Source organism: Rissa tridactyla, chromosome 1 (assembly GCF_028500815.1).
Source record: "Rissa tridactyla isolate bRisTri1 chromosome 1, bRisTri1.patW.cur.20221130, whole genome shotgun sequence".
NCBI lineage: Eukaryota > Metazoa > Chordata > Aves > Charadriiformes > Laridae > Rissa > Rissa tridactyla.
Genome location: NC_071466.1, coordinates 136,708,487 through 136,731,176, shown reverse-complemented (window position 1 = coordinate 136,731,176; position 22,690 = coordinate 136,708,487). Strand labels below are relative to the sequence as shown.

Here is a 22,690-nt window from a genome sequence, read left to right as displayed (position 1 = left end):
TACTCCTTCAGTATCTTGTATGCAGAAATATTATTTGATATCTAAATAACATATTACTATTTCTCTATATTTCTATCTTCAGTTTGGAAGGCTGCTCGACTTATGTCATCCTATTCATAAAAAATACCAGCTTGCTGTTACCAAGGTATTCAGCAAATACATGACTGCTATTGTTGTTGCCACTGAAAAAACAGCAAGAGATTGCATTCAGTTCCTAAAACAAGAAAGAGCTGAACCTGAAACTTTTCTTGCTTTGGATTACCTTGATGTAAGTACATTTTTCTTTTTTTTGTCATCAGCAAGTTAATACACTTATAAATCTTGGCTCGTTTAAGCTTAACTAAAATAGGCGTAAGTGTTAAGGCAAAGCACTTACGAGGTAAACTTCATGGGGTTCCTGTCAGCCCACTTCTCCAGTCTGCCCAGGTCCTTCTGGATGGCAGCTTGACTCTCTGGCATATCAGCCATTCCTCCCAGTTTGGTGTCATCAGCAAACTTGCTGAGGGTACACTCTGCCCCATCATCCAGATAATTAAGGAAGATGTTAAACAGGGTTGGTCCCAGTGTTGACATGGCTAGTTACTGGCCTCCAGCTGGGCTTTGTGCCACCAGTCACCACCCTGTGGGCCTGTCTGTTCACCCAGTTTTCATTCTATCTGACTGTCTGTTCATCTAACCGATATTTCATCAGCTTCTCTATGAGGACCCTTATGAGAAACAGTGTTGAAAGACTTCCTGAAGTCTAGATAGACAGTATCCACTCCTCTCCCCTTGTCTAACAGGCCAGTATTTCATTGTAGAAGGCTATCAGGTTGGTCAAACATGACCAACTTGGTGAATCCATGCTCCAGGACTTTCTTGTTGTTCATGTACCTGGAAATGGTTTCTAGGATTAGTTGCTCCATCACTTTTCTAGACGTCAGGGTGAGGCTGACAGTCCGGTAGTTCCCTGGATCCTCTTTATTGTCCCCTTTTGAACACAGGAGTGACGCTTGTTTTTCTCCAGTCCTTAGGCACCTCTTTTGGTTGCTGTGATCATTTAGAGATTATTGAGAGTGGCCTTGCAATGACATCAGCCAGCTCCTTCGGCACTGGTGGTTGCATCACATCAGGGCCCATGCATTTATATATGTCCAGTTTGCTGGAGCATTCCCAGACCTGATCCCCTTCCATCAAGGGGATGTCTTCCTTGTTCCAGACTTTCCCCTGGTCTCTGGAACCTGGGATTCCTGCAGGCCAGTCTGGCTAGTAAAGACAGAGGTGAAGAAGGAATTTGGTACCTCAGTCTCTTCCGTATCCAGTGTTAGCAGGTTCCCCGGCTCATTCAGCAGCAGGCCCATGTTTTCCTTAGCCTTCCTTTTATCACCTTTATAGTTACAGAAGCCATTTCTTCGCCATCCCTTGCCAGATTCAATTCCAATTGGGCTTTGGCTTTCCTAACTGCATATTGTTGTGCTTGGACTGTGCCTCTGTATTACTCCCAGGTTACCTGTCCCTGCTTCCACCATATGTATACTTCCTTTTTGTGTTTGAGTTTTGCCAGGAGCTCCTTTTCTTTTATCCATGCAAGCCTCCTGGCATTTTTGCCTGACTTCCTGCTCATTGGGATCATAGCTCTTAAGGTCAGAGAAGGTGGTCCTTGAATATTAACCAGCATTCTTGGCCCCCTCTTTGTTCTGGGGCCTTATCCCATGGGACTCTATGAAGCAGGTGTTTGAAGAGGCCGAAGTCTGTTCTCCTGAAGTCCAGGGTTGCAAGCCTGCCTTTTGCCCTGCTCCCTCCTCTCAGGATCCTGAACTCTCCTATCTCATGCTCACTGCAGCCAGGGCTGCTATTGACCTTACCATCCCCAGCAAGCTTCTCCTTGATGGTGAGTAGGAGGTCTAGCAGAGCACCTCTCCTCATTGGCTTCTCTATCACTTGGGTGAGGAAGTTGTCGTCGATGCTTTCCAGGAACCACCTGGATTGTTTATACTCCACTGCGTTGCCCCTGTAGCAGATATCGGGATGGTTCAAGTCTGTCATGAGGACCAGGGCCTGTGAATGTGGTGCTGCTTGTAGCTGTCTGTAGAACGCCTCATCCACTTGTTCCTCCTGGTCAGGGGGCCTGTGGGGGACTCCCGCTACAATGTTGCATTCACCTGTTCTTTCTTCAGTCCTTACCCAGGAGCTCTCAATTGCCTCATCATCCTTCTGCAGGCAGAGCTTTGTGCATTCCAGCTGTTCTCTCACACATAGGGCAACTCCACCTCCTCATCTTCCCAACCTGTCTTTCTTGAAGAGCCTCTGTCCCTCTGCTGCAGCACTCCAGTTGTGGGAACCATCCCACCATGTCTCCATGATCCCAAGGAGATTGTAGCCCTGCAACTGCACACAGATCTTGAAGTCATCTTGTTTATTCCCCCATGCGTTAGTGTATTTGTATTTCATGCACAGTGAGTAGGTGTACAGATTTAAGGACTATAGTATATACAGACTATGAAAATGAGATCTGTTTCTGGTCTTGCAGTGACTGAGACCCCTGTTCCGTTGATTTGTACGTCCTGTCCCCAGACAGATTTGGACATCCTTTGCTATTACAACATGGATTCTCAATACCGCTTATTTGCTTTACAGGTGAAACCAATCAACGAAAAGTTAAGAGAGATAAAAGGAGCTAAAATGTTGGTGGACGTTGTACAAACTCCATTTGCTCCACTGAAAAAAGTCATTCAGTTTGTGAGTGGGAATGGCTTGGTCTGTGAAACAGTTAAAGAAGCAAAACAAATAGCATTTGATGGACCAGTGAGGTTGAAAGTAAGAAGATTAATTTTGTTGCATATGTTTTTCATTTGCAGTTATGCATTCGATGCCATTTACATAATTCTTCTATAAACATACTACAAAGTATTGGAGATAAACACAGAAGAATACTATGCTGTTTAGTCTATTCCCACACAGATAAACCCCCAGATGTTTCACATGGTTGTATTTTCCACTGTATGGTTTAAGTGATTTCCTAGGAAAAGGAGGCAAATTGGAGGATGGTTAGTGTCCAAATATGTTTCTTGGTATGGTCCTGTTGATGAAGAGGAGGAGGAGAAAGGAAGGATAATCCTGTTCTTAAAACTGACTGATGTAAAATTACAAACTTTACCTTGCTAGCTTTTCTACGAAGAATTACTTTCAAAAAATCTTTTAAATATCTGACAGAATCTCTTAGTTGTAGATGTAGACTGTGTTGAGTACTGGAAGCTGCTCTGTCTCTTCTTATCCATATCTCTGTTGCTGTCACAGTCTGTAGTGCCCTTTTATGCACTTAGTAAACCATTTAAGATCTTGATTAAAGCAACCTTAATTTGAAAGTGAGTATGAAATCGTGTTTACTTGGAATCCAGTTAAGTCACAAAAACACCCACATCCTTTACTAAAATTTACTCTTTCTGTTTGCAAACAAGCTGTTTTCCTTCACTCCGTTATCACACTGCTTGGTTTGCTCTACCGAGCCAGATGCAACCTACCAAGCCAGTGTATACACAAATGTCTCATAGTAATTTCCTAAATGCAAGGAAATTGTACAATTTCATTTCCTCTTCTGATCATTTGCAATAGTACCAAAATGTGACTAGTGCCAAGAAACAACAGACATTTTTTGTGGCTTCGTGTATCTCATTTTAGCAGGTTTGGAACAGGGGAAGACAAACTGGAGTCTAACTCAAATATGGTTGTCACTCGTTTAACTACTGTATCTTGCTGTAGTAGTTCATGGGATATTTTGGCTGCTTTGTGTTCAGATTTATTTATTTGTTTTTAATTTACTTTTTTTCTTCCAGACAGTGGCTCTTGATGGAACTTTGTTTTTGAAATCTGGAGTGATTTCTGGAGGATCAAGTGATTTAAGATTTAAGGCTAGATGTTGGGATGACAAAGAAATTAATAAAATGAAAGAAAGGAGAGATAGCTTGATTCATGAGTTAAAGGTAGGTCTCTTAAAAAGCACTTAACTGCAAAAGGTATAAAGGAGAAGTTGTATCTAATTTAATTCAGCTATGGGGAGATGATTTTCTGAAAAGGTGGTTTTTTAAAACTTCTAGAGGATGAAGATAGGACATAAAAGCTGTTTATCCTCTTCTAGTTAATAATAATCACCGTGAGTCTCTGTCCTAAACTGGTTGGTTGATTCATACATCACAGAGACAGAAAGCCAGGACAATATTGTTGATAAAAGTTCCTTCAAGGAAAAAGAGCTGTTGTTCAAAGTACCTAAAGATTTGTAGTGAAAAAGATGATACGTTTTGTCAGCGTGAAAATATGTGCACGGATCAAAGCTTGTCAGTGTAAAACGCTTTGTCATTACCTCCAGTTAGTTTGGAGGAGCGATAGAGTAGGAACTCAGGAATTTGCAAGCGTGTGCTTATAAATCTGTTACAAAAAGACTATTGAATATGACCAGTGCTATCCACATTTACCATAAATGGGGCGTGTGTCAGTGAAGCTAGCTTTATGTAGTGCATGAATCTGAAAAATTAGTGATTTCCAAATAAGTCACCTTTTTTTTTTTTTTAAAAAATCCTTTTTCTCCCATCCTAATATTTTTCTAGGACTTAATGAAGATCAAACGTAAGGAGACTGATTTGAAGCAGTTGCATACTCAGTGCCATGGGACTCAGACACGACTTAAATATTCACAGAGTGAATTAGAGCTTATTAAAAAGAAACATCTCGCTAATCTCTACATGGTATAGTTCTAAGCCTTTATTATTTTTATGTTGAAAACTGTATTTTTTTACCTAAGCTGTAATTACCAGTGAAGTAAATACTAATTCCTTATATAGTGGGTTTTTTTAAATTCAGTTTAAGTTTTACAGACAGCAGTTATGACTCATGAATTGATAAAATATATAGAAATTAACTTACATGAGGCTTTTCCTATTTAGTTTTTAAATTTGAATTTCTGGTAAGCTTGGTTTATCATTTAGTAACCTTCAGAAGTCTGTAAGTCAAAATGCACGTTAAATGATACTTATAATGTAATTTACTTTTCTACTTATTAAAACTGTAATCATTGCATGCAAATTAGTAATAATAGCGGGTAAGTGGCATTTGAGAAGAAAATACTTAATGTTAACCAGAAAAAATACAGTTAATCTGGAACAGAACTGTCTCTCAATTTGTAGAAAGTTGACCATCCTATTAAGAAAAATTGCCATCTTTTTCCTTTCTATCTAGGAAAAATCAAAACTGGAAAGTGAACTGGTAAATATTGAGTCTCAGCATGATATGCTGAATGAAGGAATAGCAAAAAGAAAAGAAAAAATGGAAGAATTTCAGAAAAAAATTAATGAGGTAATGCCTTCTGTCGTAGTCATATATAACAGGTTATGCTGTTGTACTACAGAAATTTCTTTCTGTTCCTGCTAATTTTTAGAACTTGGACCACTTCTAACTTTGTAAACTACTTTGTCAACAAGGGTTATAAGTTACTCCAACACTCTTCCCATATTCTCTACTTTTCTTACCAAGGTAACTGGGAAACAGAAATGCACTTGAATATATGTATCATAGCTTCGCAAATCAATTTCCTTAAAATTCTGTGAATTCTATGTGCCAAACACCAACCCAACCAACCAGATGCATCTACTTCTTGAATATTAGATGAAGCTTTGCTTAATATTTACACTGTAATTTCATTTGGTGTAGGAGAAAATTTTTGAGTTTGAAGAAGATGGGTTGGTTTTCCCACACCTTTTCCTGCTCCCCTAATAAATATGATTTCCTATTTTTTTAGTTTTGAGCAGGGACAGTCCATTAAAGTTCGCAGCTTTAAAACTCTCAGTGCAAACTTTCACTATAGATCAAATCCGAGAAGAATACTCTCTAGGTCTTTCATGGCCTGAGGGTAACATTTGATAAGTTTCAGCTTGCTCTTTCTCAGACTCTATTGTCTAAGTTCTTTGTAAGAAACTGTAGTTACAGGATCTTTCCTTTTTGTGGAGAGGTAGTTATTCAGTGTGACTGCATGCCTAGACTGTAACTTTCTTTTGAGGTCTTCCTGGACGACGTGGATCTGTGACAGCAAGTACGTACCTAAACTCTGTATGTACCCACAAGATTTGCAGATCTCTCACTAATCAGTGTACCCACTAGGTAGACAGTCTGTGCATGGGTGACTACTATTCTGAAAATTGTTCTCATTGCAGTTACAGCAGGACCTGTTCAGTATCTACGTGAAAGTGCTCTATCAGTGTCTCTTAATCTGGAAAAGATCCATCACTTCTGCAACCCACAGGCAGAATAGATCAGGAATGCCCATACCATTGGGAAGAGAGCTGGGTATCAGTTTTCTAGAGCTGCGAACAGTTCTCGGCACTGCTGGACTGCTTTTATCTGAACTCCACAGGTGTCATGTCTAGATAATGACCTATTACACCACCATACACTAGAAAAGTAGATGAAGAGCAGCTTAGTGTGAAGATTACTTTTTGTTTCTGAGAAGTAGCCAATATCTCTGCTTTATTTTCTGTGCACTGTGATTACCCTGGGAGAGTGAAGTGAATAGTAGTAAAGCCTAATCTGGAAACAAGAGGGGTTTAATACTGTGTTCTACTGGAGTAGACAATAACTCTGACCTCTGAGAAATAAACACCTCAACTCTACTTCTCTCTGGAAGCTGCCTTGTTCCTACTCTTGCCAAACAAAGGAATCTGGTACAAACTGTAGAAAAGTGGTGCTGCAGTTCTATCTGGAAAATCCTCATTCCTGCACCTAGATGCTTGTGTAAATGTAGATTCTTAGAGAAAGAGAGATTCTTCAGCACTATCTGGAATTACTTGAGGTGTATAGTACGTATGTAACTTAGTTCCTGGCCTCTGAACCTTTCTCATCAGTCTTTCTTGGATTAATGTATGGCTGGAGTTCTGCATCTAAAAAGGAGCCAAATTCTCTGTCTTGCTTGTGGTACAGGCATGAGGGAGTGCAGACATCCGTCATCTGCAAACATTGAGATAGTCATTTATGTTTGGGCCTTAAGAATTCCACATGGAGAGAGCTTTTCTTCTGCTTGTTCTGAAAAAAAAAAAAAAAAAAAAAGGCAAATGGAGGCTGGTCATCATTTTCTGAAGAATAGTGTTACTTGAGTAGTAAACTTGATTTGATGTAGTATTTGATATCTGGTTAAACAAGCCTGCATACCAAAACAATACAGAAGATACTGGGTTTTGAGCTGTAAAATTCTCTTAAAATTTTGTTCAGTCCATTGAGTTTTGTTTTAAAGGCTTTAAGCTGTTGCAATTTCTTTCTTCAGTCCTGCCATATACCCTATTTCCCTGCTTAAATGTTTGTTAAAATTTTAGGACTGGTTTTGGCTGAAGCTTTTGTTAGTATATACTGTATAATTACGAAATGAGAGATTCTGTGCTGTGGCTTTGCTATAAATGGAACATAATAATTCATACTTATGGATCACCTGAAATTAAATGAATTAAAATGAAGAATGGAACTACACCAAGAAACCTGGTGTATCTGATTAGCATCCTGTATACCACTCAGCTTTCTCTTCTTCATTTGAGTGGGAACTGCAGGCAAAACCGGGGTAATTGGTTACACTGTGATGACTTTAATTGTCTTTGGAATGACCAGGTGCTGTCAAGAAGAGCTTAGATCATAGCTACCTTTTGCAGATCATGTGCCTTGTATCTGGCATTTGTACTGAAAGTGTATTTTGAAAATGTCAAGTACAGATTACTTCTCAGTAGTCCAATTGTCTGGTTTTTAAGTACCTTGAAACTCTAGCCTGTAGCATGAAGTGGTTGTCTAAATGTTTTACTTCCATGAGTGCCAGAATAGTATAAACGTTTTCTGCTCCGTTTCCCTTTATTCAAAGGTTGAAGATGCTGTTTTCCGGGAATTCTGTGAAGAAATTGGTATAGAAAATATTCGTGTGTATGAACAAGAACATGTGAGACAACAAGAGGAGATTGATAAGAAAAGGTGGTATTTGTACTCGAAATGTTAAAAAGTGGTTTGTATTAGATTGGGCACACTGGTAAATGAGTAACTCCATCACAGGAAATACCACAAAAACCTAGAAGACTGTAAAAGGTTATATTATCTCTGCAAAGATTAGTTAGTAGTTTGGGTTTATTGGACAGTGAGAGTCAGTGACGCTTTTCTTTGCCTTGTTTTTCTACACTAATGCTACTAAAATAGTAAATATTACCTTTCAAGTTTATAGCATAGTTTTCCAAAATCCACCTTGGGAAATGGTTATATCACAGATTAAGCATGGCATGAAGGCTCACTCGCATCAAAAATTTTAAAGGAGAAATGCGTGTAAGATGCAGTGATTTGGTATAGGAACATACTATTAAGGAAAGCAGGATCTTAATTTTCTCACGGGCAACCTCAACTGGTATTCCCCTTAAACAGGCACATGTCACAGGAAAGCAAATGTATATCTTTGAGAATGTTAAAATGAACTATCTCTTTGTACTATAGGCATTTTCAGGCAGATGATAGTTCGTGCATTTCCTGACATTATTTATAGAAAAGACACCTTTTCTACATGACTAGTGTAATGGCCTGCGCTGAACTCCATTTTCTTTTCAGCTATCTCTTCAGCTGCTAAGAGACTCTCTGACTGGTTTTTGGAAACTGGTCCAAACGTATGTTTTTGGCTAGGGCTGCAGTGAGGTGGTAGCGCAGTGCATTCAGTTATAGTTAAAGCACCTGCTGGCTGAGGTGATTTGGTCATTTATTTATGTTTGCAAGTGATGAAGTCTGGTAAAGTGTAAGAAGTTAGTAACAGAACAATGAAAAGAGGAGCTTTTTGCGTGGCCTTGTGCTGCGCTGCACATACAGCCTTGGCCTTGCTTGTGCCCAGCCTGGCCATCATTAGTCCTGTAAGCCTGTGCTATGGTGCCTTCTTGACCAGGTCTACAGAGCCTGGAGCTGGTGTTGTGCCAACCCGTCTGCCTCAAAACAACAGATGCAGCACTAGTAGTAAATCATTTGCGAATCTCAAAGCTCAGAGGCAGACAGTAACAGTTGAGAGGAGACCTTTCTGTAAACAGTCATTTAGTTTTACTTGAGTCCTTTCTCACAGCAACATCTGAAGAAGTTTTCTGTACCCTTATAAACAAATACAGGTCTCTCAATTGAGAGATGATCAGCAATGCTGAATATGGCTTAAAAAGCTCTGGTCTCAGGCTTCTTAATTGCCATCTCCCAATGGAGACAGATTCTTTATAATATTTAGATAAACGTACATGCCAGCTAACTAGGAGGCTTACAGAGGCTGAGCAGGGAGCGCTGGCATTGCGTCAATACACAGCATCAGTGTAGCTTTTGCCCAGCTCATATCTGTTTCATTTACAGGTACATCATTCCTACTGAGATAGTTGAACTTTTAATGTTATTTTCCACATTGAATGTGGCCATACTATATTTTTATATTGTATTTTTTGAACTATTACTACTGTAATTTTTTTTTTGTGTACTTTCAGTATACCCACATGATGTGGGGTAGTGGTATTGATGATCGAAATGCATGCAAATTTTTGTGTTCGCATAGAAGATATAAAAATGCTATCTAAATAGTCGAAGTGAAAATGCATCTTGTAACAACTTGAAATTACAGCTACCAGTCTGCTTTGTAAGTGTTCTTTTGAAATACTGTACTTTGACTAGACTGGAGTTTGAAAGTCAGAAGACACGACTAAACATGCAGCTGGAATATAATCGTGATCGTCTACAAAAATTAACAAACGTAATCAGCAAGTTGAGGGAGACCATTCATAAAGATGAAGCTGAGATTATCAGGCTGCAGAAGGTAACTGTAAAATATATATCTCTCTCTGTCTGGGGCTGAGAAGAAAGAATACACTGAAATACAATTTTGAAAAAACGTGGTTGATTCTGTTGAGTAATTCTTCTAGGGCTTAATTCAGTGTTGACTTTGTTAAAATGCAGTTTCGTATTGTCATTTTAACCTTGGAATAACCTATCATATTAGGGTAATTATTAATTATTAAAAATAAGCTTACTAAAAGTTACATGTGTGATTACTGTATGTACACTCATATATTGTGTTTAGTTGATATGAAAATGCAGTATATGACTACAGATAAAACTAGTATAATGTGGCTGAGATGCTTTAGAAGATACTATGAGTAACAGTGAACAACTCTGGTGCTTTGCATCTTTAAGGTGCTCCACAGCCAACAATAGGCTTAAAATAATTATATGAAAACTAATTTAGATTTTTAGTTGAAGTAATACGGATTCTTCCTTCGTAGTGTTCTTTATTCATAAGTAAATTTTTTTCCTGTGTTAATGTTGCATGTTAAATAAACTGTGTTTGTGGTGCGCTGGAAAGTGAAGGAGAAAAGATGTGTAATAGCGCTTTGAATAAAAAACAAAAGTGAAATGTAAAACTGCCCCGCAGTGGGCAAAAAATGCCACATGCATTATTTGAAATCTGTGTTTTAACGTTAGAAGATATGTATTTCTGATACTGAGGAAAAACAATACATCCTTAAGTCAGTGATGTGCAAAACAATGTCTGACTTCATGCCTGTGTGCATAATTCTTCTGAAATACGACTTTGAGCAAGTTCAGATATTTTTGTCCTGGAGAGGGATATTGTGTATTAAATTCTGAAGATACTTTGTCCTGATACTGCAACACCAGTAAGTCTTGATTCAAGCTCCTGTAATATTAGTCTCTTAAGGACCATGTCTCCATGCACGTAGCATTAGTTTTACTGTATTCTAGCACCTCATTTCTACCAATTTAGCAGTGGTATGGGTTACACAGGAGGAGACTTTTCTAGAGCGCCTCCACAGGTTCTTTGTTCTCTGTGGATTACCTCACAATTTATCTTTAATGAACGATACTTTTTAAAGGATTTCAGTTTAGCTTGGGTGTTGCTAAATATGTTGTAGGTGTGCAGCAGATGGGATCCTTCTTGCAGGGCTAAGGGACTAATTGAGGAAAAGGGGGTAGCCTGCGGATCATAGGCATCCTAGGATCCCTGCCTTGTTTGATGTTTTTATAGTTTAATCTGGTAGAGTCAGAAATATAGAGCTGGCTGTGCTTATGTATACAAAACAACTGGATCTGCCTGTGTATAAGATGGGCTGTTTTCTTAGTGCCTTTCAGATTTGGTGCTGTAACACATTTGAATGTATTGTAACAGGTTTAAACTTTATCTCTTTCTTTCTGTGTAATACAGTTTCCATAGCAAGATTTTTGGTGAACAGTTAAAAATGTAAATATTTCTATGCAGGATGAGGAAAAGCTTCTAAAAACAGTGAATGAAACTGCGGAGGAGCAGCAACATCTTAAGGATAGATTAAGTGCTCATAAATCTGAGGTTATAAAAGCCCAAAACGAAGTTGAAGAGTTCAGAAAGACGTTGTTAACTCTCAATAGGTAATTACTAATTGTACTCCTGGGAAAATGATTAATGTGATAATATTTAGAAGAGTTTTAGTGATCAGACGTTTGAATTTCTCTTGTTCTGTTTTTTTGTGAAAGATTCATTAGAGACACGGTAATTTGCATTTATAGTATGTATTAGTTAAGAAGTGTTTCTAATTCATTATATAGTTCCCAGAAGTAATGTGAATGAGATTATTTCATGAGAACTATCCCGTAGACCATACAGAAAACATTTATCTTCTTATCTGCCTAGTGCTAGGTCTCATTGTGATTGCTGATAAATATATAGTGACTTCTGATAAGTATGTATTAAGTTACAACTTGATTGAGGGAGGCATATTAAGTGTGCTGGTAGTTTTATATTTTTGAGTTGTGCAGTTGGTTCAGTTAATGAGACATTTTTTTTTTTCTGATTTCAGTGTTCCTATTTTCTCCAGCCCTTTCAAGTGTTGGATGCCTTAAACTAATATTAATTTTAGGTCACTATTTTATCTTTACTGTTCTTTTAAATCAACTGCTTTGGGGACAGTTTATACTTCAGTTTTCTTAATTTTGCTTATTATTGATGTGTTTAATGTCCTTTAATCAGGAGTCGTCTTTATGGTTAAAAAAAATCCAACATGTTGGCACATATGTAAACTTGTAGAATTTCATATAAACTCATAGATTATATGCCTAGTAATTCATTTTATAAGCATGCAATTTTAAAAATATAAGACACATGTCTCTGTCTTATTTAGCAACTTAATGCTATCAAAGGAATTTGTTGCAAAGAATCAAGGTGTATTTCAAGTAGAATAATGATAAAAGATACTTGATTAAATTTTAAAAGGATCAGATCTCCATATATGTTCAGCAGAGCTGAGCGGAAGAGAGTTGAGTTGTAGTTAGGAAAGGTGGATATTTGAACATGCTATAATGTGAACTTGGCAATGTACTGAAGCTGTGTCCGTGCTACTGGCATTTACTTTGCAATAGAGTTTAGAGTTAACACAGAATAGCAGAGTGTTAGCTTCTGTGCTAGAATAGTGCGTGGTTCCCAGCTCCCTCTTGAGTAATTTGGGAGAATGAAGGGGATGGAAGAAGTTAAGTACCATTCTCCTTCATGTTTGATGGTGGTTATAGAGGAAGAAGCCCTCTGTGCTTCATAACCGTTTTTCATGCTGTATGGCTGTGGATGTTATTGGCAGTGATGCTTCTGCTCTCTAATTGTTTTGTGCCTTTTGTGTATATAGGGAAGCTACAAAATTACAAAAAGAAGCTACAGCTTTAGAAACCTCTCTGGAAGAGAAAAGACTAAGACGACATAACCTACTTCTTGAATGCAAGGTGCAGGACTTGAAAATAAAGCTCTTGTCTGGATCACTGGATGACATCAGTGAAGTAGAGGTACTTAAAATGTTTACAGAAGATGGACGTTACAGAGGAGCAATTATTCTGTCTTGAATTTAAATAATTTATCTTTTTCTTACAGGACTGATTGTCTTAGATAGTAATGTTAAAATAAATACACTGTTTTCATGTGATCAGGCCTCATCCATTCAAGAGGAGGATTTTTGTAGACAAAAATACTGTTTGCAGGTATTTTTGTTTGTGCCTGAAAGGTATTCCTGTGAAATATGTAAAACTGCTGTGGTACAAGAAAATTGGTATGTTGGAGTATTCTAGATATACATATGTAAGAGGACACACAGGAGTCAATTCAGAAATGTAAATAAATAAGGCAATACATGGATTGAGATAATATTTGGTTAATCATCCATAATATAAATGCTGTCTAAAATCCTTTTGTTTTCAGTAGATGTAGATATTCACAGAAATCAGGCATAGGCTAAAATAGAAAGACTCCTGCTATCAGAGGATTGACCCTCGTTATTTTTCTCCGTCTTCCCCCTTTTTCCAGCATACCTTTTGTGAGGAGAAATTAAGCTTTCTCCACTGTTACAAAAGAAAAGAGCTATGGATTTTGAAGGACTTCTCACAAGTCTATGAATTTGGAAGGAGTCTTGCTCACCCCATTCTCTAGAAAAGTACTTTTGCTGGAGGATAGGTATGAATGAGTGGGTCATAAGACAAAGTGAAGGCAATGAGGTAGGCAGCCTTCAGAGGAAAGGACATGAACTGCTAATCATCAGAGTACGTAGGAAGCTCAGCTGTCACTGTTTATGAATAAGGAAGAGATAAAACCAAGGAGGTGAGCAGTAGGAATAACAACTTAGATTCCTAATTAATGGCACTGAGAGGACCAGTAAGATTTGGTTCTGAGAAAGAATCTTGGTGGGTAAGGGACTGATAACGACATGCAGCACATGTTTCATTCAAGGGAAAATAGCTGTTTGAATTCCAAGCTTACAGTGTCCAGAAGATTTTGCCATACAGAATTGAAGCTACTCGTTTCTTCTGAAGCCAACTGAGTGGAAGAAATGCATCGACTTGTGCACTTCAGAGCTTTTCCTTGAAAGGGGATTGAATTATTATGGGAATGTAAATCTTTCCAATCAGGAGATTTACAGTATGACATTGTTCTAAATATATTACAAATAAAGCATTGCTGCTTTCATCTTAGCTTCAAATTGAAATTAGCAGATGTTTTCATTTTCATTTAAAAGGTGCATTTTTTTACTTAGACTCATAAGATCTTAACTGACTGTTAATTCCATTTTGGCTAGGGGAGGAGCTATGGAATAAGTTTACCTCATACCATCTTATCATTGTCTCCTCATTTTATATCCTTTTAGTCTATAGTTCTAACAGTTTAAAAGTTAACGGTCATATTTTTGAACTGGAATGTCCTTCATGTTTATAGCTAGGAACTGAAATAGAAGACACTCAGACTACATCAAGTATCTATGAAAGGGAAGAGGCAATTCAGATCGACTACAGTAGCCTAGCAGAAGACCTGAAGGTAATCTTTTTTGTGTGAAATTATTAGAGATCAATTTTTAAATTTTTATTTAAAATATTTTATTTGTTGAAATTATTTATTCCTCAGCCTAGTCTTTGAATGAAACTTACTAAAAACACTGTTAAGCTTAAGTATGTGTGTGTGTATTTTGTTTTTGCAATCATATATAGCACTAATGTATGGGATTCCTGGATAGGTCAGTTTTTCCATATAATTAAATTTAATTTAAAACTTACCTAAACTATGAAAATAGAATGGAGAAATAGTAAATATAACTGATTTTTCCTTCCTCCTTTACCTTCTACCTTTTAAGTTCCAGCACTAAAGGTTATGACTCAAAACTCTACAAACAGTGACTGGTTGCCAGGGGGGCTGTACCACCTTTTCTCTGTAGTATTCTCAGAGGCTGAGATTTAACCATACTTCCCTCTGTCACAGTCTATCAGGTCATGTTTTCTCAGCAGTTTTTGTATTTCTTTTTTTTTTTTTTTTCCTTTTTAATCATAAGGAAAATAATTAAGCATCAGAGGCTAGGTACAGAGCAAGGGATGAGTTTGTTGTCACTGGAACTTGTCTCGAAGAATTCATTGAGAACCTGTCTTCAAAGGTTTTCTTTACATTTCAAGTAGTGAACCCAGCTAATTCTTCTCCTGTGTTGTATTTTAAACCTGACTTCTAGGCTGAAGGGAATTTGTTGTGTTTTTAAAGATCTTGTGGAACAATGCTTAGGACCTAGTAAACTTGTTCTGAGAACTAAGTCTCAGAGGGGAGTTTTTCGTTTTATTGTGTTTCCAGTTCATGCTATTAGATGAGTGGGCTATTTCTTCCAGAAGCCATGAGTGTTTGCCGTACATGTTGAAATGTCTTGGCCTAAAAGCAAATTTGATTGCTCTGGTATTATTTTTTTTTTCTTTAGGACCTAGAGTCTGATAAAGATATAGAGGATCAACTGAACCAGATGCAGCAGGAAATAAAATCTAAAGAGCGTACTATAATGAAGACAGCTGCTCCAAATCTGAGAGCAGTAGAGAAATTACAGATAGCTCGTGACAAGTTCCAAGAATCAGTAGATGGTAACGCTGAGTCTTTCATATTAATCTCTTTTGTGATTGTGAGAGTTTTCACCTGAATTGAAATTCCTCTTTCTGGGGTTAGTCCTACTGGCTTTGCTTCTTTCAGATATTAAGGTATTTTTTGTGCTCAAGTGTTTATCCTCAGTTGTCTTTTTTTAATTATATGTAAACAATTTATTAACATATACTTTACTCTGCAGTATTTTATTGCAATACAGTTTGAATAAGTAGAAAGATACTTTGGCCAAATGACATCATATTTTTATTCCTTTCCTAAAAATTATTGACTTCAATCATAAAATTCTTTAGTTTTTTCTTAAATAATTGAAGGAACGTACATATGTTGTCCAGAACTCAGGCATGAGCATTACTGCAAAATTATTGGTAACCTCAAAGAGCATTGCAGACATTAACATATAAAGAAAACCAAGGAGTTCTGAAGCTGTAACGGGTAAATGCTGGTGCTGTTTAAGGCTACTCACCTTACAGAAGGAATTAGGAGAAGAATTTTGTTAATTGCTCCAGACAAATGTGGCATAGACTGGATTGAATACATCCCAGCTTTTCAGGTTTTGGGGTTTCCATTTGAAATCTGGCAGAAAACTCATAATATCGATATGCTCCTTGTACATGCTTTAGAACCTTGTTCTGCAGTAAATATTTCCCTTGATGCTTGTTAGGTATACAATATATATTTGTTCTGTGTATTTGCTTAGAAGCTTATTATGGAGTAATTTCAGTAATTTTTTTCATAGCTTTTGAGAGCAGCAGAAAGGAGGCCAGAACATGCAAGCAAGAATTTGAACAAGTGAAAAAAAAGAGATACGAGCTTTTTAGCCGGTGCTTTGAGCACACCTCCGTAGCTATTGATCAGATCTACAAGAAACTTTACAGCAACAGTGGTGCTCAGGTGTGTCATGTTCTTAGATGCTTGGCTTAAAAGGCCTACTTGATGCTTTGTTATTCGGAACAAGAGAACTTAGTAACACTTCTAGTTTCCAAAGACAGTTTCAGTCCTGAAGAAAAAAATCACACAAGTAATAAAGACTTCAGAAATTGAGGGTCAGAGGAGGAATAGGTAATATGCCAAAGCGTGCTTGACATTAAACAGGGAAACATGATCTAAAGTGTTAACGAAATTGGTAGCTGCTCAGTTTGGGTCAGTTTTACGCTGTATTCGGCAGACTTGGAAATTATCATGACACAAATGTGAGATATATTTGAGTACTTCATTTAAAAATAACATTGGTTTACAGATCTACTGATACCAATAATAAGTAATTAAAAACAACCATTAGTATAGATAAAACTAAAAATCATAAATCACTATTTCAGTGCTAGTGTTTTGTATGAGGTTTTGAAGCTTCTTATACCTCACTTAAATAAATGTTTTTAGAAGATAGACTTAATATGTTCACAGCTTTTAAGAAACCTGTAGAAAAATTGTGTCACAATTGTATTAATCTTTGATAGTGTTCCAGTATTAAGCAAAGAGGAAACTCCCAAATGCTTTGGGTACATCAAATTCTGTAGATGGTAGAATGTTTAAAGGGTTCAGGCTTGAACTCTTGCCTGTCTTAAAATTCAGATTTTGTGTTTTCCCTCAGAGTCAGATATTCAGTGAACACCTTAAATATCTTTAAATATGTCCTTTCTGCTTCTAGGTTGGACAGGATAATAATGAAGCATATTCATGATTACTGGGCACATACCTTCTCCCCTAGACTTTACATCAGGCAGGTCTTGACTTTGTGTCACTCTGAAACAACCAATATTTTCCAGATGCATTGCCAAAAATAATTAGTTGGGTGCTTTCTTTCTGAGGTCTGCGATGCTGTACTTTGATTTGAGCCAAAGTGGTAACCTGGTCAAAAGATTATCCTGTGGTTAGCTGGGAAGCGAAAACTGCCTACTAGATACTAACGTAGCAGCTGAAGGAAGCTGGTCTAATTGCATTGGAAGAGAAATGATTGCTCTGTGTGTGGCGACTGCTCTGGTTAGCTAAGGAAACGGTTAGCTCTGAGTTTTGCCATCAGAGAAGGTAGCCTAGGTTGCAACTTGAACCGATACTTTTTAAGCAACCTTAACTATTTTTAACATGATAATTTCTGATATTAAAATTAATATTCATTAAAATTATTATATTAATAACATTTATTAATAATGCTTTACTATCCAGCTCAAAAAAGAGAGGCTTTCGTAGATTGAGTGAGTTTAACTTCCAGAAATTCTGGACTCGGAACATTTGTGCACTGAATATACTGCTCAGGAAAAATTTATTTCATCAGTACATTGTGTGTTGGAAGTACTTCAAAAGAAACTGCTGCCTAAGAAATTGTACATACACATTCACTGCTGGGTTTGCCATCAGTTCTCTTCCCTCCTTCTTCTGGGGAGCGAGAAGTATTGTTCCTTTCATATCTTGATAAGCAAGAAATGTATGTACCCTAGTAAGCCACAAGATGATTTTTGCTAACAGTGTCCATACATCTGAAAACTTCCTCTTGCATAGATAAAAGCAGTGGCCTACAACTGGGAGTTCCATTGCAAGCTATTTGACTTGTTTACAGTCTGAGGAACAATGTAATAACAATGACAGGCATTCTCTCAGCAGAAAAAAAGAGGAAAATATGCATACCTCCAAGAAAACAAACATACTGCAAGTGCTATATCTTACTTCCAGAACTACTTACCACAGAAAATATTTTAAATGAAAGTACATGTAGTGTTTTGGGTTGTTTGGGTTTTTTTTATGTGTGATCCAAGAGGAGCTATTTGAAATGAGTGTCAAGTATGGAAATTTTTCTTTTCTCTGTATCCACTTGTGTGGAGAGGAAGAGGCTGTATTATTTTATTGTCTCTTCTATTTAATGGGAAAAATAAACCGTGTAGCAATTAGCTTATCCATCATACTTTTTAATGGTTTGGTAAAATGGCCATTCCTTCAAAATAATACTTTTAATTTTTGGACCTGGGAACCAGGATACAAATTACAGAAAAAGGCTACCTATATTAAAATCTGTCTTCAGCCCAGAACTAGATTTTGTAAAACTAACATTTCACAAGAAAGTGTAATTTTGGAAGTATATTTACTTCCAAACAAAAAAGAAAACTGCTTTTGAAGTGTAAAATTTTAATGATTAAAAAAATATTAAAGCAGTTACATAAGAGGTGATAAAATCAAGTTTATTTAGTGGTTGAAAGTTTGTAAATAACAAATATGTGGAGCCATTTCACAAATGGTTTTGTTAACAAGCCATGAGCTAGGAGGCTAATTAACAAAGACGTATTCACTGGGAAATTTTATAGTATAGATGAACAGGTGTTTCCTACAAATGAAGCTGACTTAGCAGTTTCAACACTAGCTTAGTCAGTCAGTATTTAAAACTAAAAAGTATTCATCTTATTAATTTTATAAATGTCACTATTAATAGTGAAATGTGTGCATTTCCAGGCATTCCTTAGTCCTGAAAATCCTGAGGAGCCATATCTGGAAGGCATTGGCTTTAACTGCGTGGTGCCAGGAAAACGCTTTATGCCAATGGACAGTTTGTCAGGAGGTGAAAAATCTGTGGCAGCTCTGGCTCTTGTGTTTGCTATACACAGGTAAAAGAAATATGGGATTATCTGAGTATGCAGCTGAGTGAGTGGCAGGAAGATACACGGTGTTGCACGTAAAAGCATGTTTAAAAAAATCTGCTAATGGAGTGTTGAAACATTACTAAAGTCCTTACTCTTTAACTGTCATTACCTTTCATAAAAATTTTGTGATGGAGTTAGTGAATCGCTAAAATAATTAGAATGTTTATTAACATTTTTTTGCATCTAAATGCAAATACTGTCTTGTTTTCTACAGTTTTCGGCCAGCACCTTTTTTTATTTTAGATGAGATAGATGCTGCCCTGGATAACACAAATATTGATAAAGTAAGTTGGTCCCTTTCACCTTATCCTTTTATCAACAATACAGTGATACCTTTTGTAGAAGGATGGCTACTTTTCATTACAGGTTGTTGGGATAAAGAGATTGATTACACTGTCTTAACCTGTTTTAAAAATACATTTGGTTTATGACTGAGATAATGGTTGTATGAGATGTTTAAATTCATAAATCTAAGTGTGTTTTAATCAGTCCCTGAACTGTGAAGCTGAGAAAAATAGGTCATGAGTGTGAACGTATGCCGCATGACTACACATGGTACAATTTGAGAGGAAGGCCACTTGTGAATTGCTGGTTGGGTTTGTTTGGTTGGAATTTTTAATGCCTTTGAGTTCCCTTACCTCTAAGAAGCAGGAAGGAGTGTCATTCTGTCACTGGAGTATTTATTTTATATAGTTGGCCTACTAAATATTTTTACATTAACACCAATTAAAGGCTATCACTCCCATCATTTTAGTCACATGAATTCTTGCTTGATTAAAATAGCTTCCTGTCCTCCTCTCAATTTCTCTTTCCATTTTTTGCTAATAACTACTTACTGTAACAAAAATTTATGATAGAATACAAACAGTAAAGATTGCCAACTGTAGATGTCAGCCTCTGGGAGGAGGAGACTCAATACAACAAGATTGTATGTAGGAGAGGAATCAGGAAGATCTTCAAAGCTGTATTTCTACTTGCATTAATAGTGACGTCAGTCTTGGTAGAGCTTAAACAAAAGCAGTTTTATAAACACCAAACTATTTCTTTCTTTTTTTTTTTTTCTTCCCTCTCCTAATGGAGTTAACTGTGATGTATCAAGTACACCAGAGTTTGCTTGGAGGGTACTTCTATAATAGAGAGCTGGGGAAATTCCACTCCTTATGACTGCCAGATAGAATTCCTTCTCAGAGATTGCTGACTCTGCATAACATTTTTGAGAAGTATTTTCCTGAACCTGAGTTCCTTAAGTATTCCTTGGGATACAAGTCCATGAAGGATATACCCATCATCCAATATTTCCGAGCAGATGATACGCCCTGAGTTTGTTTTAACTCAGTTCAGTGTGTTTCAGCAGCACCAGATTAGAAGTAATGGGACTATAATGAAAATAACTAAGCGAGCTTTAGGATTTGGCTCCCAGTGACACGATTAGAAACAATATTACGTGTCAGGTGATCACTTCCTAACAGGATACTTTTCTAGTTATTAGTCTTTCACTCAGGACCACTATGAGTTGATGTAACAGTTGAGGATCAGGTATTCTGGCTAAATACCAGTATTGTGTTTTCTGGATGTTAATTCTGGAGTTAGAATGGCTCTGATTCGTTGTATCTTAGAGTTACACAGGCTGCCTTCAGGTTTACTGTCTTGTCCTCTATTACACTATTTAATGCTAAGTTTCACATTTTTGCTTTTCATCAAAGCTGCAGTCTATTGGTGATTAGTACTTCCTATCTCTGCAGACTTCTGAGGTTGTCTTCTGGATATAAATGTAAAATTTCTCCACGGTTCTGTCTGGAGCAGGGCAGGGGTCCCAGTTCATGCTTAACAAAATTGCAGGTCACTTCCTGGATGACTTTTGTTTATCCACATAAGTTCCTGTTGCAGTTACAGATGCACCAGTCATTAATGACGTACACATTCCATGAAGTTCATGATTTCCAGTATGTTGCCAACTTTCCGTAGAGACTACAAATGATGCATTAACTCGGCTGATGAGAGACACAGCAATGAGGTAGTTTGCCTTTCAGAGTAGGCTCATTCTGACATATCTGGCAGAAGAGATGTCCACTTTATACCTAAAAATATGCTAAGCACCATTCTTCTTCAGAACACTATAAAAAAAAATAGCTGACTTTTCTTTTATGCAGCTGTTTCTCAATTTCAAATCTGTTTTACTTTTCTTCAGAGGAAAATCATATTCTTAGCTGACAAAAGATGGTCATATCAACAGTTGTTAGCCAAATGGTTCCTAGGCTTATAACCTTCAATTGGTAGTATTTTTGCAGTTTGAAAGTATCATATTTTGTTTTGACGCATCAGCAATAATAATGTGTGGTTTTAAGATGCGTATTCACAAAAATAAAGAACATTAATGCAGAAAGTTTCAGTATTTCAAGTTCTGGTCTGATGTATCCTATAAAAATCGCATCCATAAATGCCATTTTGTGTCCCAAGAGTTATTAAACTTGAATTATATTACACATTAGGGTTAACCCTGAAATTGCCTTAGTAGGCAGTTAAGCCTTGAGTCGAGTCTTTGGGGCTCATCTAATCTGTCTGGAAAGTTATGCTGAGCTTCATGCTTTGAAGTTGAATAGGGTTTCTACCCGTTTTGTAACCTTCAAGGCTCGAGATGCCCGTCTCCTGTCAGGCTGGGGCATCCCACCTGCATAGCCCCCATCCAGAACAATCCCTTTGGGCTTCCTGACCTTCTAAAGTCACAGGAGCAGCAGGCAGGAAAAAGACGAGATGCAGTGTGGGGGGGTTGGGGCAGGATTACTATAAGGGCTGCTCTTCTCACATAAGCAACATGAAGCAGGCAACCTGTGACACAGGCTGGGATGCGTAACATGCTTGGACGGCAGCTGCCTATGTAATGCAGGAAGAGGGTGATAAAATAGTGGTTTCCTAGAAAATTCCTTTAACTGCCTTCATTGTCTATCTAGGTGTTGTTAAAAGGAGAGTTAGGTTGTTTTTAAAGCATGTGTGAAAAGTGTTCTAAATTGCAGAAAGAGCAAAGGCAAAATTGCAGTGATCTGCAAGTACAATGCCCTTCACATTTCCCTGCTCCTGGGGTCTTTCTTATCTCTTTCCTTATCTGTGAGATGCAGTTGTTATTGGAAAGCACCAAAACCTTCAGACAGGGGAATTAAATATTGCAAGTGAGCAAAAATGATCTATGGAAAAATTTATGTTGCTAGTACTCACTGCTATCCAGGTTTTATGCTTAAACTAAGTCTTTTTCCTTCCATTCTTTCCGTTCGAGGATTTACTAAAGCAGATCTCCAATAATGTAGTTGTAATTATATTGTAAAATGAATGTGAATTATGTAACTCACTCAAGGCAGTTCTTCCAATAAAAAATTACTTCCATATCATGTAGATATAACTGTGCAGACAAAAGTCTAATTAAAAATGTACTGGTTTTCTTTTATTCAGCATTTAATTTATATTGTGGGATACTGCCTTATTCAGTCACCAATTTATAACTTAATATTTGTACCCTTATTTTGCTGATCATTGAAAAGATTGTTGCTGTCTGCAGTGAACTAGTATGTACTTAAGCTCTTAGTATACAGCCAGTAACAACCTTTTCACACTTTTTTTCCTTACTCAGGAATTTCCACCTTCCTTTGCAGTTACATTA

The 22,690-nt window shown here is 37.2% G+C and overlaps 1 protein-coding gene across 1 annotated transcript in view; it reads left to right on the top strand.

Moving 5' to 3' along the window:
- Positions 1-22,690, top strand: part of SMC1B (structural maintenance of chromosomes 1B) — a 36,561-nt gene that overhangs the window by 12,879 nt on the left and 992 nt on the right. The window contains exons 10-23 of the mRNA XM_054214695.1: positions 83-268; positions 2,617-2,796; positions 3,813-3,959; positions 4,581-4,718; positions 5,209-5,325; positions 7,862-7,968; positions 9,667-9,808; positions 11,267-11,412; positions 12,657-12,810; positions 14,228-14,326; positions 15,243-15,399; positions 16,155-16,309; positions 18,854-19,005; positions 19,256-19,325. Coding sequence (XP_054070670.1) covers positions 83-268; positions 2,617-2,796; positions 3,813-3,959; positions 4,581-4,718; positions 5,209-5,325; positions 7,862-7,968; positions 9,667-9,808; positions 11,267-11,412; positions 12,657-12,810; positions 14,228-14,326; positions 15,243-15,399; positions 16,155-16,309; positions 18,854-19,005; positions 19,256-19,325 — 1,950 coding nt within the window. The remainder of the gene's footprint in view (positions 1-82; positions 269-2,616; positions 2,797-3,812; positions 3,960-4,580; positions 4,719-5,208; positions 5,326-7,861; positions 7,969-9,666; positions 9,809-11,266; positions 11,413-12,656; positions 12,811-14,227; positions 14,327-15,242; positions 15,400-16,154; positions 16,310-18,853; positions 19,006-19,255; positions 19,326-22,690) is intronic.